This window comes from Agelaius phoeniceus, chromosome 18 (genome assembly GCF_051311805.1).
Source record: "Agelaius phoeniceus isolate bAgePho1 chromosome 18, bAgePho1.hap1, whole genome shotgun sequence".
NCBI classification, from domain to species: Eukaryota; Metazoa; Chordata; class Aves; order Passeriformes; family Icteridae; genus Agelaius; species Agelaius phoeniceus.
The window spans coordinates 14233864-14252254 of NC_135282.1; the positions used below are offsets into that span (position 1 = coordinate 14233864).

General features: G+C 44.2%; 1 protein-coding gene across 4 annotated transcripts in view; it reads left to right on the plus strand.

The window, feature by feature from the left end:
* Window positions 1-7155: 7155 nt before the first annotated feature.
* MORC2 (MORC family CW-type zinc finger 2) overlaps window positions 7156-18391 on the plus strand; it is a 48006-nt gene continuing 36770 nt past the window's right edge. For 3 of the 4 annotated variants that reach the window (XR_013184688.1, XM_054645726.2, XM_077188062.1), the window contains exons 1-4: window positions 7156-7573; window positions 13745-13798; window positions 15265-15299; window positions 16257-16325. Coding sequence is in view for 3 of the 4 variants with exons in the window: in XM_054645726.2 (XP_054501701.1) it covers window positions 7488-7573; window positions 13745-13798; window positions 15265-15299; window positions 16257-16325 (244 nt within the window). In the remaining variant the exon portion in view is untranslated. Of the gene's footprint in view, window positions 7574-13744; window positions 13799-14392; window positions 14412-15264; window positions 15300-16256; window positions 16326-18391 lie in introns of those variants that run through there. The other variant, XM_054645730.2, reaches the window with a different exon arrangement.

Genomic DNA, 18391 nt, shown 5'->3' on the forward strand with positions numbered 1-18391 from the left:
AGTCCTGTCTGGGGAGCTGCAGAGGGACGTGGACACAAATGAGATTCCTTAAATGGCCTTTTCTGAGATTCTGATGAACTGAGCTGCTAATTTAAGTCACACTCACAGCTGCCATGTCAGGAGACTTGTTCAGTGATGCTGGGGGTCACATCCCACTACCATGGCGGCAGAAGCAAGGCAAACCCACCCGCAGAACCCTAGCAGATTTGGTGTAATGCTCCCAAGCCCACCCTGGCCCCAAACAGCTCCGTCACATGCTTTGCCTTCTATTTTGCCCCCATTTCCCCCTACCATGTGAACAACCTAGCCCAATTCTTCCTCTCTCAGGCTCAATTTCTGCTGATTTTGCACCCTTGTTCAGTGACTGTAGCCTTGGTGAGTGATCCCAGTCAGGCAGCACTGCTGATACTCATCCCTTTGTCTGGCTATTTCTTGCTTTTCGCTCAGCCTTTGGAAAGGGCTGGCATCTCTTTGGCCTAGCAGTCACCCCTCCATTTAACCTCAGCCCAGAGCCAGACACTTCCTTTAAATTTTGCACTACTGTCATTAATGCTGGTATTTTCCTACATTTCAGCCAGTGCCACCTGATGCAACACCAAAACTGACTTTCAACACAGGCTGGAGTCTCTTCATTGGCTTTCACATACCCATTATCCCACATGCCAGTAGGAGACAAGCCACCACGACACTCCTGTGAGCCTATGGATACTCTGCTCTTCCTTACATTAGGTGGGGCAGGGTTAGGGAGGGAGTTTGGGAGAGGCACACAGGCAAAACAACTTTCACAAAATAAAATCCATTGTCTTTTCAAAATATTATACAGATGATGTATTATGCAGATCACCAATGCAGGACAAAGAAGGGAGGCTTAGGACATATTGAACAAGCAAGATGATATCACACATCCTCCAAATGGATGGGATTATAGGATTGATGAGGACTGGTGAAACCATCATGAGATGATCCAACTGTGCAGATAAAACATTTCCTGACTTTGTTTCTCTTAAAGAAAATAATTAGGTTTGGATGGAAGATCTGAGTAACAAGAAATAACTTCAGGGTGAAGTTGCTGAAAAAATGACACTGCCTCACAGATTCTTTTTTTCACCTCCCAAGAACTTCCCAGCTTCCTGATAGTCCGAGCTCGGGCTAGGGACAGTCTCCAGAGCTGTGTACTGACAGAGTGCTGACATCTTTTTCCTACAGTACTTCTGCTCCTCACACCATCTCTTGACTGCCAGACTGACCAGCTTCCCCCAAACCATGACATTCCAGGGAATATATTACACATCTGTGAAGTTCCCCTCATTCTCTCCCACCAAGGCAGTCAGCTCTTCATGTTGATGTCAGATTCCTATAAGGCAGAAGGGCAGCCCAGGGCTCTCATGCACCTACCACTTGTCTAGAGCTAAAGCTAGGAGAGATGAATGCCTTCCGAGATGACAAAAGACATTTGATCCATGGTGGCATTCTCAGCAAATGCTAGAGGAGCAGTTATCTAGTCATCACTGAGAGATGCTTTGATGGAAATGACTGGCTAAGCCCTGCTCTCTCTGTAGCACTCCCCATGTGTGTTCTGTACCAGATGTGGTGATTCATCTGTTCATCTCTTCATTGGTACCACAGCTCAATCTACTTGGATGCTGCTCCCATAAGACACCCAAGATTTTCCCATTACCTTTTCATTATAAGAGTATGTTTTTGGTTGCTTTCAAGTTGCCAGACTGAAATTACCTGAACTACCCATGTCAGGCACACATCCATCAGCCTGAGTTTAACAGACACTCTGAGTTTGACCAAACCTAGAAGAAACACAGTCCACATATTTCAAATAATGAGACAGGAAAAACTATTTATTCATAAAAGGAATTGTACTAGTTAGTTACCTTGTTAAGAAGCCTGCACACCTTCTTATGTTGGTTGAAGCCACTAAAAACATCATTGTTACAGCTCAGAGCAGAAAGCCTCTGGGCTTGGGTCCTTTGCAGCATCCCTGTGGACCCTTTTGGACCTCGACCAAACGATTAATTTCTGACAGTGAGTTCATGCCATCCATAACTCTTTCAAGTTTGTGGGGAAAAGTCTTGTAAGACACCACGATCGCTCCTTTGCTACCATCTTCTTGTAGGCCCTTCTGCCTGTCTTTCCTGCCAAGGCATAGGGTGTTTTCTGCAGTAGGACCGAGGTGGTGACATGATGCTGTAACAGCTGTGACATTTTTTTCATGTTATTAATTCATTAATCAAACCTGGGCTCAGGACACTGGGAGCCTGACTGGCAGTAGAGAATCCTCCCTGTTCACCATTCTGCTGACAATTCACTCCAAGATGTCTCCCTGCTCTCAATCACCCTTTCTACTCTTCTGCAAACTCATTTACAAAGTAATTCGTGACAACCAGTGTCTCACTGAGAATGGTACCTAGACTGAAATAACAAATTTAAATCCATGGTGTGACATTCCCTGAAAACAAAGCATTGAGAGATTGACACCTGGCACTACAGAAAAGGTCTCTGAACTGCTATGCCAGTACCTTCCACATGTAGGCACTCATCTTTGAACATCTTGCTCTGCATGTCTTGTAAGGACTGATACACAGACTGTTCATAAAACTACTGTTCATAAAACTACTGCAGAATTTAGGCTTCCCAACATAGGAGAAAAAGACACTTCCATGAAGAGAGGTCCAACTTCATGATACTTACGTTTAGTCAGCAAATTGCTTTGCTACTTGATGCAAACGATGGAGAAGCTGGGCAGACGTGCCTATGAACACAAGAAACAGGGCTGCCTCAGGTCATACAGGGAATAACTCCTTACTAGGAGAAGCCAGGAGGAAAACAGTTCCTTCTAAATGTTTGACTTCAGAGTTGTGTTCTTCGATTGTATTGAATTGACATGGAGATACAACTCATGCCCAAGAAAAGGAATGCTTCTGATGCGTTTTGACATAGCTCTTCTCTGTGAGTGAGACTGGCATGCTCTGTCTAAAGGAGAACACCTCACGTTGGAGGCAGCAGCATTCTGTACTCACAGCAGAAGTTCCCATTCTGTACTGGGAGACAATGAGAACTCATCACACAGCAGAGGCAGCATACGGCATGACATGAAAGAATTAATCAAAAAGCTGTGAGGCAACATGGCTTCAAGCCCATTAAAGGAAGCTGCTTTGAAATTCTTTCTACAAACTCAGGGCGATGGAAAGGAGGTCTGTGCCAATCTGGTTATTGGGCTTGCAACTGCACCTAATCTTCTTAGAAGTACCAAGGTGAATGCTTGGTAGAACAGCACTGACCTAGAACTTCAGCAGCTTCCGTCATGAGGTAGACAGAGGACCTTGCATCCAAAGGCAACGCCATTTTTTCCTTCCAGAAAACAATGTATAAAGGCAGGACTAGTAAACACCTGAGGATTACTGGTGATGTGTCAGATTTGTTTCACTGCCTGTTTATTTCACTCTGACAACTGAAAACCTAATTTCTACAATGCAAAGTTTTACATTTCTTCATGTACATAAAGACCGAATAAAGCTACAAACAGTTAACTTGAGAGACCTCACAGGTGTGTGAAAAAAACACTTTGCTGCACTCATGGCACTTGTCTGGTACAGAATCTAGTACTTACCACTATGATGGCTCCTGCATTAAGTATTGGCTTAGCAGGCTAGCTTCTTGAAAAATAGGGAGAAAAAGAACAATTGTTGACTCAAGGCCCACACAGATGTAGAAGCAGTTACCTTCAACTTGCAGAACAATGGCCACATAAATAAACTCTTCAATGACCTCAGGCTATGGCTGGGACTCCAGTGGAAAGAAGCTTAACAAAATGCTGTGCCAGAATAAGGATCCAGCAAACACTATATGGGACTGCATAGGAACTTACATCACAGCCTAGAAACACAGATTTTGAACAGTGTGGAATCAAAAGACTAGTTTTACAAGGAGACTTGGGGATTATTTCAGAGTAAGAAACTTAGCCTTAGGGTTAAAGAAGAGCAGTACAGTTTGCCCCAAGCTCCACTTGTACAGGCTGCACAAACCATCAACCCACAGGTCATTTATGAGGAAAGCTATGTGCACCAGAGCAAACTGCTGCCTTCTACTACACTGAAGACTTCAAAAATGAGGGGGTACTGCCTGTGACACCTGAGCAGCCAGACTTATTTTGCTCATTACTGTAAGATGCAGAGATCCTGGGGCTGAAAGCAGAGATCCTGTTCCAGAGATCCTGTTCCAGAAACTCAGGGAAATGGTGCTGGTAGCAGAAGAAAAAAAAAAAAAACCAAAAAGGGAGGTTGCCTGTCATAACCAGTATAACTGAAAGACCTAGAACTACTTAAACAAAGTTTAGGGAGAGAGTCTCCAAGGAAAACCAGCTGCCCCAAAAGGGGGCAAAGGTGAATTTCCAGTGGGAAGACTTTCATCTCTAAAGTACTGAGAAACTCAGCAGTTTGCAGTAGTGGGACACAGGCCAAACAAGCCTGTTATATCTCCATCCACGGACAGAGAGGTTCCTATCAAAGCATGGCTCTGCCACGGCCAAGGCAGACCTGTGATGTAATCTAAATGCTGCTTTGCAAAAGGTGAATTCATTCCATTACACCTTGGGCCAATGTCTGGCAGGTGAGAAAGCCAGCAAATGAAGGTATAAATCTTTCAAGACTTGGGCAAGAGAGACCAAAGAGCAGAAGTCAGGAACATGTCTGAAACCTACTGTAGAACAGCTAGGGAAAGTGTAAAAATTAAATTCTCACTTCACTTTTGTAAAATTGATCACCACCAAATGGTGAGATGGTAATGAGCAATTTCCTGCCTGGGCTGACCAAATAACTGAATAGAAATAGAACTGCATTGTACTGGTCTTCTACCAAGGGCCAGATCCACAGAACAGGTCAGATCCCATAGGAGAAGCAGGAAGGTGTTCAACTGCTCTGTCCACAGCGCTGCAGTACTCGGATAATGTTGTCAATCTCTCCAACACCAGGAAAGAAACATTGGCTGCTCCCTGAAGGTAAGATGACGAGACAAAGTTCCTGATAGGCACAGACACACTCAGATTACCTAAGAGGACAAGGTTGATATGATGCATAAGTTCAGGCTCATGTTCCTCAGGAACACATAGTTGGGTAATTACCTTGCCCTTACACTGACAGGATTTAGATTGCTTTTGAATATCTGCAGCTGACATTGACTACAATGTAACAAAATAAAAGCTGAGCACAACAGATGATGCTACAATCTATAATAGACTCATTGATTGTCATAAACCCAATATACCAAAACATAGTTCTCAACAGCAATTTTCCTAATTCTTTAATGCAGTTCAGTGTCCTGCCATGCAAAGCTTTTCAGAGCTAAGGCCTAAAGGGGCCACTGCACACACATGCACAGTGATTTTTTGATGCCTTCACAAGGCGTTTTCTCTAACACACAGAGAAATCCATGCCAGGAGGAATGATACAACTTGCTGGCCTGAACAGGCCAAACTGAGGGTAAACAGAACTAAATGTTGCTCTGGGAAGTGAAGTTCTCAGGCCAAATCTGCAGACTTGTTAGCTCAGGCTCATACACAACTGGGGATCGGGATCAAACAACTCAAATATGAAACTCAGGTTTCAGCCATTTACCAATTATGAGTAACATTTATATTTGACTTTTCACCACATGTGTTGGATACCACAGAATCATGGAATGGCTTGGGATGGAAAGGATCTTAAAACTCATCTTGTTATACCCCCTGCCATGGGCAGGGACATCTTCCACTAGGCCATGTTGCTTCAAAAGCCCTGTCCAACCTGGCCTTTCACACTTTGAGGGATGGAGCAGCAACAGCTTCTATGGGCACCCTGTGCCAGGGCCTCGCCACTCTCCCATGGAAGTTCTCATTATTCCAATAACCCTGCCCTCTGGCAGTGGGAAGCCATTAGCCCTTGTCCAAAGTCCCTCTCCAGCTCCCTTGGAGTCCGCTGAGGTACTGAAAGGCTGCAGTAAGGTCACCCTGGATGCTTCTCTTCCCCAGGCTGAATAATCCCAACTCCCATAGCCTCCTTTTTTTTCCTTTAATGAATTAGATTCTATTGTTGGAAAATTATCAGACAAAATTAAAGTGCTTTTCTTTTTTTTAACAAAACCTTTATCTTTTCCCTTTGGTGCCCTATAAATAAAGTATCAAATAATGTTTATCCTTTTTAAATCTGCAGTCTTGTTTCATTCTTGCTGAACATTCTTCAAGAAGAAATATACCACAATAATTTCTGCACAGACTGAATTCCTTCAGATTTTGGATATTAAATTCAGATTCCTATTATCCAAGACACAGCCAGCCATGCTGTTTCAGTGTTCATTTCAGAAGAATGATTGGAGTTGTTTTTCCATTGGACAAGTCAGATGCTCAGACAAGTATTCCTAGTCTTCAGGGCTCCTGCGTTCAGGCTGCATTTCGCAGGGATGGGGGCAATGATGGGTGCAGAACAGAGGTAGGACAGCCCCTGAGCTCAATCCTTTCACATTTCAAGATGAACCAAAAGCACAGAATTGGAGCAAGAATATTTATGATTTTATATACCCTTTACATTAATGTTTTTTGGTAAGTACGGGCACTTTCAGGAGCTTCTCCTCGGTGACTTCGCAGAGCCTTCACCAGTGCAGCAGGACCGGCACCCGCCGAAATCCGCGCGGAACCGTCATAAGAGATCAGCGGCGGGATCCTTCCATCCAGATGGGTCCTGGAGCCACTCCCGCCGTTCGGGACCGGCAGGCCTCACCCGCTCCAACCTGGCCCCCAAGCAGACATCGCCAGCTGGTGCCCTCCGCGCAGGCCGCCAGCACCGCGGCGATCGAGCGCCCCGGCTCCGACGACCTCGGCAAAGGCCGGAGGGGGCTATCGCGCCCAGGCCACCTCACCGCGCAGCCGCGGCCCCACCGCAGCCGCGGCCCCACCGCAGCCACTCCCCCGCCCTAGGAGACCGCGGCGCTGAGGCGCTCGGCTGCCGCCTGGACGGAGCCTGAGGGAAAAAGAGGATCCCACACGCCGCACGCACCCACCTCACCGCTCCCACCCGGCTGCGCGCACCCGTCACGCGGCGGCGCAGAGCACACATTGGCAGCGCCGAGGCACTAGCATCACGTGCCTCTTCTTGACCAATAGGGGGCAGCCGCGTGGCTCCTCCCCGCGGGGGCAGTTGCCGTGCCGGGCGCGATCCCAGCGCGGCGGAGACAAAGCAGCACCGCACCGCACCGCACCGCACCGCACCGCACCGCACCGCACCGCACCGCACCGCACCGCACCGCACCGCACCGCACCGCACCGCACCGCACCGCACCGCACCGCACCGCACCGCACCGCAAGGGGGCGACGGGGCGCGGCATAACGAAGTGCAGCGCAGCGCCGGCTGCTCACCCGGCGGTCACCCGTGACCGGCAGGGGGCGGGGCGGGCTCGAGGCGCGCGCGGCCGCCGGTGCATGCGGCGCGGGCGCAGGCCCAGGCCCGATGGCGGCCACTGCCGCCATGTCCCTGGGTAATTACAGCAGCCTGAACCGGGCCCAGCTTACCTTCGAATACCTGCACACCAACTCGTGAGTACCGGCTGGGGTGGGGTGGGCCCGCGGCATCCGGCCTGCTCGGGACCCCGGCTCAGTGCGATGGGCCCGGCCGAAGCCACGCGGGCCAGTGGGGCTGAGCGGCTGCCTGCCCCCAGTCCGGGCGCTTCGTGGTCCTTCCGGGACCGGCTTTTGTACCGCGGACAGGTCCGCGGGTCACGGAGAGCCAGTGCGTGGGCACAAGAGGCCCCGGGAGGAACGAGGAGTCACCTTGGGCAACCAAACCCGCACGGTCGGATCTCTGCGGAACAGTGTGTGTGCGCTGTCGTGCCGGCCACCATCCCTCTGTAGCATCTGGCTTTGTGTGTGACTGAGTGTTTTGCAGGTTTATTTTTAACAGGATTATGGTACTCTTTTTCCAGTCAGATTTTTTTGCATGTCGCCAGTGAATCTCCCAAAATAACACCTCTTGAGAAGAGGCAAAGCCATTATTTACCATGAGTTTCTTGTGGGTGCATGTCTAGAAAATGAGGAGCACCATCAGGGAGCAGCATTTAAGTGGGGTCAGGCACCCATCAACACTTCCTGCTGCTCCTGAGCTTTTTAATGGCATGTATACAGGAGATGGAAGAGCTCGTTCTGCCCGAATTGGAAGAACTCTGTGGAACCACTTGGTATTGCTTCATTCTGATCAGCTGGTCACCGGCGAAGATTGTCTGCTGATGTTCTGTGGAAGAGTTGACTTACTGTCCATCAATAGAAGAATAAATAAAGTGCAGGCTTATCTTTTTGTTTCCCTTTTCAGCATGTGAAGGATCAGTGGTCTACAGCAGTCCAAAGAAGGCACAGAAACATGGGCAACTTTGTTTCAAAGGATTTTTGTCTGGTTTGTTTTGTTGGTAGTGAGATACATCTACAAGAGCAGTTAAAACTAATCTCACATATGCCAAGACCATTACAGTCCATTCATTTTCAGAATCAGGAAAGTAATGGGCTTTGAACAGGGAAATAAACCTAGTAATGGCTCCATGTCACATTTGGGTCTGCTCTTTAGCTTAGCTGGTGGCAGTTGCATATGGAGTGAACAATCTGGTGCCTGAAGATGGACAATACTGAGTCATGTTGTGGTGCTGTTGTTGATTTGTGAAATTCTCATGTCCAGCTCCAGAAGACAATCTTTTCTTTTGTGGATAAGAAGACTGTGCAGATGATGGCAATGTTCTTTCAGCAGCTTGTGTTTGCCTGCAAAGCTCCAGAACTCTGTCCATCTTCATAAGAAGATAAAGCCTGTGCTAAAGACTGAGTTGTTCCTGCTGCTGTCAAGTATATTAAATGTACTTCACGTTGCCATTGTGCTTACGCTACTGTCTGCTTGTGGTGGGCTGCATGTCTGCAGTGATACCTTCATTACCAAATTCTTGGAAAGAACTGGAAGCCAATGCTTGGATAAGCCAAAGCCAGAGCTCCTTGTCCATCGTGAGCAAAGAGCCTTTTGAGGTTATGGGAATCAGTGCCTAAGTAAAATGCTTCCCTAAGAATAGCAATAGGAGTAATAGAAGTCATTATAAAATCAAAGAAAGCAGCAAACTGACCCATAACGAACAACCTCTCCTGCTCCTCCAGAAAAAAAAATGAGCAAAAAAGAAAACAAGCTAATCCCCAAATCAACCCTAGGCCAGTATAGAGATTTTGATAGAGGAGACTGGTCTCCTCTGGACTGCACTCTTGTTGAGGAACACCATCCCATCTTAGATAAGTTCTAGTTCAGTGCTAAGTGTATTCTCATAATCAAGGAGGTGGAAATTTTTAAAATTCTTTAAATTGCACTGAAAGACCAACCATCTGGCTGCTAGGGTGCAGAAGAATGCTTTTTAATTTTTTTTTTTTTTCTCCTTCCCTTTTAAGACCTTCTTTCAGAAAAGTTTCCATGTGTCTGACTCAGAGCACTCAGTTTGAAGTGATTTACAGGAGACAGTTGATCAGGTCCCTGAGCTTGAGGAACTGCAGCAGATCTTTCCAATAGCAGCTTAATGCTTACATGTCTGATGGGACATGGAGTTGAGCCTCCAGCATCTACATGAATAGATTCAGTTGCCATATTTTTTAAAAGAAAAATTGTCACTGTGCTTTTCCAACTTACTCGATGAATAGTTGAGTGAAGACAGACCTTTTAATAAGTTCTAAAGTGGTGAGACAGAGGGCAATGGCTTTAACCTAAGAGTGTAGAGTCACACTAGATAGAAGGAAGATGTTCTTCCCTGTGTGGGTGGGGAGGCCCTGGAACAGGGTGCCCAGAGAAGCTGTGGCTGCCCCATCCCTCAAAATGTCCAAGACGAGGTTGGATGGGGCTTGGAGCTACTTGGCCTAGTAGAAGGTGTTCCTGCCCATGGCTGGAAGTTGGACTAGATGACCTTTAAAAGTCTTTTTCAACCCATATGTTTCTACGTTAAAATTCTTTTAAATCCTAGAATGAAAATCAGTGTGCATAAGCACATGAAAATTGCATGTGCATTGTTTTATGACTTTCCAGTGTCACCTGCTTGCCCTTGCATTGGTTTTCCTTAACAATTAAATGCTTACATTAAGACAATTCCAAAGTTATTAATTGAGATGATGCCATAAATATAACAGAGACCAGACAATTTATATTTGCATATTTTGAATATTTATAATAAAAAGTTGAATTATTTTGTTAAAAGTTGAGGACCTGTAATTGTCTTCTAGCAGTAGGTAGCCTTTAGTTTGCAACTTGTGTGTTGTTGTGTAACTAGAATTGTTCTGGTAAATACAGTTGGAGTCGAAGAAAGTCACTCGAATAGACTTCAAGATGACTAAATGATAGACTTGAGGAAAACTAGTAATAACAGACCAACAATATTTCCCTACCCCCCCCTCCACCAAATTCCCTCTTCTTCTTGTGCTTTTTGTCTATTTTGGCTTGAAACAGAGTTCATTGTTTAGAGAATGTCTGTTTTTCCTGATGCATGTGCCAAAATAAAGCATTTTCCCAGATGTGCTCTCCTTCAGAAGAAAAGTGAAATCTTAAGTCTCTCATTAGTAATTAGGTACTTGTCTGCAGGATCTGGAGTTCACCTAGGTTCAAGCCGGAGGTTCCTGTAGGAACAAAACAAGTTTTTCTTCCCTTTTACATTACTCCAAATGATTCTTTATAGAGGTGTTTGAAGTTAGTAATGTATTAGAGCCATCTAACTCGACCTTTTGTCACCTATGTTTCAATAAATTGCCAATGTTGGACTCCCCTTTTAGATTCCTTATCAAGCCTCCAGTTCTGCATGGAGCTGGCTCAAATGGAAGTGCACATTGTGGGATGATCCAGACCAGTCTTTGTCTACCCAGATGAGCTGTTGTTGACACTATGGATTTTGATACTACTTTCCTCCCTTCTATATGTTGTTTCACCCATTGTATGGCAGTAATAGTTGTATTTTGGGTACTCTGATGCAGGTGGTGGTTGCCTCTGATGATGCCTATCTAAAATAAGCTCACTGTGTTTGCAGGTTGCTAGCAAGCTCTGATAGGCTTTATTTTGCCAACAGTTTGTCTTGTTTTTTTTGAAGTTGTGCTGCAAGTAAAATAATCCTAAACTTTTTTGAAGAGATGTGAGAAATGGTCACTGGTCGATTATGATGGATGTGGAATATTTCACTTTTGACTGTAAGGCAAGACCAATGGGTTTGTTTGAGATTAGCTGATTAAATCAGGCCAAAGCACTTCATCTGACTTAAGTTAGATATTGACAAGTGTGTTCAAATTCATAAATTGAATAGAAGACTTTTATAGTATATATTCATTTCTGTTAGTGATAAATAGCTGGAGTGATTTTTCATTGGCTTGTAGCAAGGTTTCCCTTTGCTCATGTCTGCACAAGAGGTTACAGTTTTGGGAGATGGTCAAGTTCAGTAGTGTCAGGCTATGTGGAGATGTTTTGTTTTGCCTTTCTTGTCATCTATAGCTGTGCTATCAATTGTTTCATTCCAGCATCTTTCTTTGGAAATCCTTATTTGTATCTTATTTGCATCTTTTCTTTGAAGTATTCCTAAAATTGTGGAGTAAAAAGTGCTCTTTAAGCATTGATACTAGTGCTAAAGCATGCATTTGCTTATGGGCTACTTCCTAAATATACTTCGGTGATGTTGACCTGTGGAGCTGAATAGACACTTGTAAACTCAAGAGAACACTTGAAATCTGTAATCATCTTACATATCTGCTCACTCACCTCCCCAGTGGAATGGGGAGGTGAATAGTACAAGGCTAAAACCATGGGCTGAGATAAGAACATTTCAAATATTGGAGGGAAGAAACATATGATAATAATAGGAAAAAGTGAGAGAGGAATAAACCCCAGAAGTCAAGTGATGCTCAATACAATTGCTCAGCACCCACTGTCCCATGCTCTACCTGTCCCCCAAGAGTGATTGGCGTCTCTTGGCCAGCTCCCCTGGTTTGTAGACTGAGCAGAAGATTCTGTGGTATGGAATATTCCTCTGGCTGATTTGGGTCAGCTGCCCTTACTATGCTCCCCTCCAGCTTCTTGTGTGGCTGACTAGTGCAGGACACTGAAAAGCCCTTGACTTAGGGTATGCTTGGCTTGGTACCAGACATCAGTGTGTTATCAACATTATACTCGCACTAAATCCAAAACACAACTCTTAACACCTACTGAGAAGAAGATTAGCTCTATCCCTGCTGAAGCCAGGTCAGCAGGAAATCGTGTTCAAAGGAAGGAATACCAAGATTGTGTTTTTATGGAAGCTTTCTGATTGGGTAGATAGTCTTCCAAACACTGTTCCCATTGGTCTTGTCTCTGCAGGAGAGTGGAGATACGGAAATCTCTGTTCCCATGGTTTTAGTGATAATTTTAAAGCCTCATGTGTTTTCCTCTGACTGGAGCTGTGTTGATGGGTTCAGTGTGATCACCCTGAAGATGGCTATGAAAGCGTGTTTTGTGGTTATTAACAGTGTGGACAGCTATATATTTTATGTGTGGGAAGTACCTGTGTGTCTGTTCTTGGAAGGCTGAAAATATGAAGAAATATCTTCTTGGTCACCTGTTGGCTGTATGTGAGGGTTTTGTGCAAACTGAAACATGCTAATCAAACTGGTTTCTGAGGTCTTAGTCTCTTCATTGAACAACCTGGAGGAGTAACAAATTCCATCAGCTGTTTCTCCACATCTTTGCTGTTAAACTTATGGTGAATGTGGTTCATCTATGTTTAAAAAAATGTTAGATTTGAAGTTAAGTTGCCAGCTTGGGCATGAAGTGGAGATATGGCATTTATGTCAACAGACAATGTATTATAATGATTTTTATTAGCTGCCTGAGTTTTTCTCACCATCTGTTTCAATGCTGAGGCATATAACTAATGGCTTCCAAATGGGAGCTGCTTAAAAGAGGTGGCAGTTAAAGAGGCTGGAAACTAAACATATCTCTTGAGATTGTGCTGAAGTGGTAGCTGGGTTCATTATTTTAGTGTTAATTTGGCAAGGTGGTGTGGTACTGTGGTGTTAGAAGACTTTCTCTGGATTAGCAGCAGTTGCATCTGCTGGATGTTAGCCAGGATCTGGAAGCATTTTTCTGTCACAAATAACTTCTGCAGTGGGACTGGGTGCGTGGGGGAGACTCACCTTGTTCATAACGTTGTTCATGTCTTGTTGCCCAGAGCGGCTGTGGCTACCACATCCCTGGAAGTGTTCAAGGCCAGGTTGGACAGGGCTTGGAGCAAGGTGTCCCTACCCATGGCAGGAGGATTGGAATGAAATTAGCTTTAAGGTCCCTTCCAACTCAAACTGTTCTATGATTCTATGATAATCCTCATCTGGCTATATTTCCTTATAGGCAGTATTTAGTTGCTGTGAAAAGACCTGTCGTTGTGCGCTATAAGGACTTCTTTGAGCTGTTGACTGGGTCATAGGCTGGTTTATTGGATCATCATGTGTTCTCTATCATGTCTCTATCATATCACATATTTTAGACCATAGTGAGCTGCAATTTGGGGCACACTGGCTGCTGCATGGCTGCCTCTGGCAGACAGGAAATCACTCGTTCCTAGTCTGCTGTCAGCCAGACCGTAGTGTTGTACCTATTTGACTGGATTTGTTTAAACTGTAGTTGAGATTCTCATTTATTTAAAGGTCTCTCTTTTTTTAAGTGTTGGTGTAACTCTGCTGATTTCTGTTTCATTGCAGAACTACCCATGAGTTCTTGTTTGGTGCCCTTGCTGAACTTGTAGATAATGCCAGGTATGTACCTGAGACTGCCTAATTCCCAAGGTAACTTTGGTTAAGATTTAATTCACCTATGTATTAGTTGATCTTAAGCAATTTTCACTTCTAGTAGATTTTACAAGAAAATGGAATTTTAATTTAATATAAGTATTTCACTTGCTCGTCTTACATTGCCATATCAGCTCCCTAAAAGAAAATTATTATTCCTGGAAAGACAGGTTTGAATGAATCCTGGAGCAACTCATATTGGAAAGGAAATTGATAGCAGACACAAGAGAGATTTAAAGAAAAAACTAGTCTGCCTTTTTGTGTAAAGAAATTGCTAAAATAAATATTACAGGAGCTGTGACTCATCTGATATATAAAAAATGATAGTATCAAACATGACAATGAAAATGAAATCAGAAGCGGGAAGCTGAAAAATAGAGCAAGAAATGCTAAAGGAATTTTGACACTTCAGGAGATTTGGTCTTTGGAAATTGCAGCTGTTGGGCCACCTGTCTCATCTGTGTGTGGAGGGAATCCCTGCTACAGAAGCCTCCCAAGCCTTGCGTGCTTTTGTCTTGAGCTAGAGGAAGTACTGTCATGAAGCACAATGGAAGTATTTTGGGATTGTTTTCTCTCAAAGGTGATTTGTCACAGTGTGCATTTTGTGATGTAACAAGCTGAAACTGGGACATTTTTGAGTTGGAAAGCTTCTGTTTAGGGAATCAGCTCTGTGTGTGTGTGTGTGTGTGTGCGTGCGTGTGCACGCGCATGCGAGCTGGTGCTGTGTTCATGGTTGCAACAAGGTAAGAAAAAGTAGGGTCTTTGGGGGTGGTTTTTCCTTCCCTCGGTTCCCCTCTGGCTATAGAGAGGTTGTCTTCTGGGAAGAAGTAGCTAGGCTGGGCTGGAGATACAAAAGTGAAACAAAGTGGCTGTGGCATTTGTCAAGTGGGGTTTTGTTATCGCTCTATAATTCCACGCCTCTAGTCAGCAAACCGAGGTTGGTTTGGGAAGAGGGCAGTAGTGCTGTACATGCTGTACTTTCAAATACAGAGGAGGATGCAGTGTGTGAAGGGCCTCACTTCAGTGATCTTGTAATGACAGTTTCCTGTAACAATCCTGAATGTATTGGAATGAAGCTTTATATGGAGTTACTAAACCTTTTGTAGGCAGCTCAACAAAAAAAATATAGGTGATGTTTGTTTTGTATAGGAGGGAGCTCAGAAATGTATACTCATTTGATTTCCAGCCCCAGAATGACTTTTGTTAGAATGCCAGTGATACTTCCTGTCACCAGAACTGTTTGTGTGCTAGCAATGTCTTATGCTGGAGTTTAGGTTCAAATAGACAGTGTTTTCTGTCACTCATGACTGTGGGGCCTCTGTGGACTTTGATCTATACAGCCAGTTATTTTGAAAAAGCTTGTGTATGCCTGGATTTTTAGCTTCGTTTCTGTTTAATGTTTGGATATCAATTGTGGTTCTATTTCTTTGTAGAGATGCAGATGCCACGAGAATAGACATTTATACTGGTAAGTCACTCATGCTGCTTCCTTGCATGTCAGCAATTAAGTCAGTAGTTAACTTGGATTTAGGCTGCAAATGTATGTTGTCCTTGATTGAATAAGAGCGAGAGTCTTATGCCCAATCCTGGGGTCAGTACTGGGCCCCTCAAGACAAGAAAGATATTGAGGGGCTGGAACATGTCCAGAGAAGGGTAAGGGGGCTGAAGCACAAGTCTGATGAGAAGTGGCTAAGGAAGCTGGGGAGCTCACCCTGGAGAAAAGGAGATTTGTGGGGGGCCTTCTTGCTCCTTCAGCTCCCTGACAGGACAGTGCTGCCAGGTACAGGTTGGGCTCTTTCTCCCAGGTAACAAGTGACAGGAACAAGAGAAAACAGCCACAAATTGTGCCAGGAGAAGTTTAGATTGGATATTAGGGAAAATTTCTTTACTGAAAGTGTAGTCAGACACTGGAACAGGCTGTCCAGGGTAGTGGGGGAGTCACTATCTATCCATATTTAAAAAATGTGTAGATCTGGTGTTTAGGGGCATGGTTTAGTGAACTCAACTGTGTTAGATTTGTGGTTGGACTTGATGATCTTAAGGGTCTTTTCCAACCTGAATAATTCTATTGTTCTACCATTTCTTCTGTGCCATAGTCCCTGTTGCCTTGCAAAAAGGAATAACTTTACAAATATCTTGGGGAAGCAATTAAGTCAGCCTTCACCAGGGGTCAGGTGAAGTGAGTTGCTCTATGTAGTGAATGCTAAAAAACTCACTGACACAATACAGTTTTGTAGCTCAGTTTTGTAGTGAAGAAGTTCTTAGTCATTCTGTAACAAAAATCTGGTGCTCTTTCTTGCAGCTTAGCCATATTGCAGGTTTAAAAGTCCTATTTGTTGTGTTACTTTTGTTGTTAACACTGATCCCATTTTATGGAACTTTTAACTTCTGCTTATGGGAGCAGTGAGTAACTCTTCTCTTGCAGAGCAACGAGAGGACCTACGAGGTGGATTCATGCTATGTTTTTTGGATGATGGAACAGGAATGGATTCAAGTAAGTGACAGAAAGTTACACCTGCATTTGCAAGCTGAAGTTTCATGTTATGGTTTAAGTTGAATTAACAGCTTAGTTCCATTGAAAAGGACATGTTCCATGCGTCTATACATGTTTCTGCCTCTCTACTTGCTCTTTCACACCATATTACATATCAAACCATTTACCTCTTCCATTGCAGAAAACAAATTAGTCAAAAGAAAATTGTTTTGCTGCATTATAGAGTTGGGTCAGCCTGGCTTGAAGTTTATCAGTACACTGAAGTTGGCCTTGGGGCTGAAGGGAGAATAGTGGAGCAAGAAGGGGCACAAGCACAAGGTTTGCTGGCATAAGGTTTTTCTCCATCTGGCTGCCAGATGATCAGTGTATCTCAGCTCTAACCAGAAGGTGTGCCATGGCAGAAATTAAGGTTCTGCTTTGAAAACAGTTTGCCGTTGTTTCATCATGGATGTTGTGTTGGAGATCAATACTGGACAATATAAAACCTTAGTAATATGATAATATAGCAAATGTATTTCTGCCTTGTAAGAATTGCTGTAAATTGATGTTGTATCTAGCAGGAGAAAGCTAAAAGCTTTTCTGCTCTACTTTAGCATCAATGAACAGCACTGTCAACCTACCTTTGAGTCTTGAGGACTGGTAAGTCATCCTGTGAGGAGTTCCATACAGGGCAGCAAAATTGGGTGAAACTGGGAGGTGAATATGGAGAAGACAAAGGAAATGTAATAAGCAACAACTAACATTTTTGCACTGATTCCTCAGTACTTTAAGTTCCTCTTGTGATATTTTCATAGTTCAATCCCAGCTGGCAACTCAGTCCTACACAGCGGCTTACTCCAGCTCCACTGGGATGGTGGAGAGAATCAGAAGGGTAAAATGTGAAACCTTAATGGGTTGAAATAAAGACAGTTCAGTAGGGAAAACAAAAGTTGTGCACGCAAGCACAGCAAACCAAGGAATTCATTCGCTACTTACTGTGGGCAGGCAATTGTTCAGCCACCCCCAGGAGAGCAGGCCTCCATCATGTAAAACAGTGACTTGAGAAGACAAATGCTGCAAGGTCACACATGCCTCTCTTCCTCCTACTTCTCCAGCTTTATCTGGTGAGCGCTACACCAAGATGCATGAAGCTTGGAGCAACCTGGTCTAGTGGAAGGTGTCCTTGCCCATGGCAGGGAGTGGAACCAGATGGTCTTCAAGGCCCATTCTAATCCAAACCATTCTGGGATTTTATGATACTGTCTGGAATCCCTTGGGTCAGTTGGGATCAGCCATCCCAGACTTGTCCCCTCCCAAGTCCTTGTGCAACCCAGCCTGCTTGCTGGTGGTGCAGTTTGAGAAGCAGAAAGGACCTTGATGCTGTGTAAGCTGTGTTCAGCACTAATGAAAACCATGTATTACCAACACTTCTCTAAAATACAGCCCCATGCAAGTTAGCATGGAGAGATTGAACTCTATCCCAGCCCAAACACATATAGATACAAAGCATTTCATTCAATTTAATTTGTGCTCTGATACACAGATTTGTGACTTCCATAAAGGAATTTGGTTTGAACTCTAGGTACCTTCTGTATATTCTTTGGAATATGATTAAGGATGCTAAACGTGTCACCCAAGAGTACTTTTCTGCCATCAGTTTAGCTGAAGGAAACACTAAAGCCCCATCCATAAAAAAAAATCTGAGGTTGAAGTGTGGCCTTCTGATAGTTCTTAGGATCAGGGAGAGGAAAATAGGACCTTCTCTGCCTGTGTGTTTCTCTGGAAGGTGCCAGATGTCTGTTCTAATGCCACAGAATTTTATGGCAGCTTTTATACAATTATTGCTTCTGTAGTGCTGGTTTTGTGACAAAATGGGATTTAAATAATGGCTATTGTCTTGGTTTAAGACAATTTAAGGGGGATGCTCTGAAATGAGTTATATCCCCTTAGTTTTAACCAATCCCTTCCCACAGGAATTAAATGTGTAAAAATAAGTGGAAAAATAACAGTTTACTAACAAGCAAAACAGCAACAGGCACAAACTAACAGTAAATAATCGCTAGATACAAAATTGCTAAATGTCATGG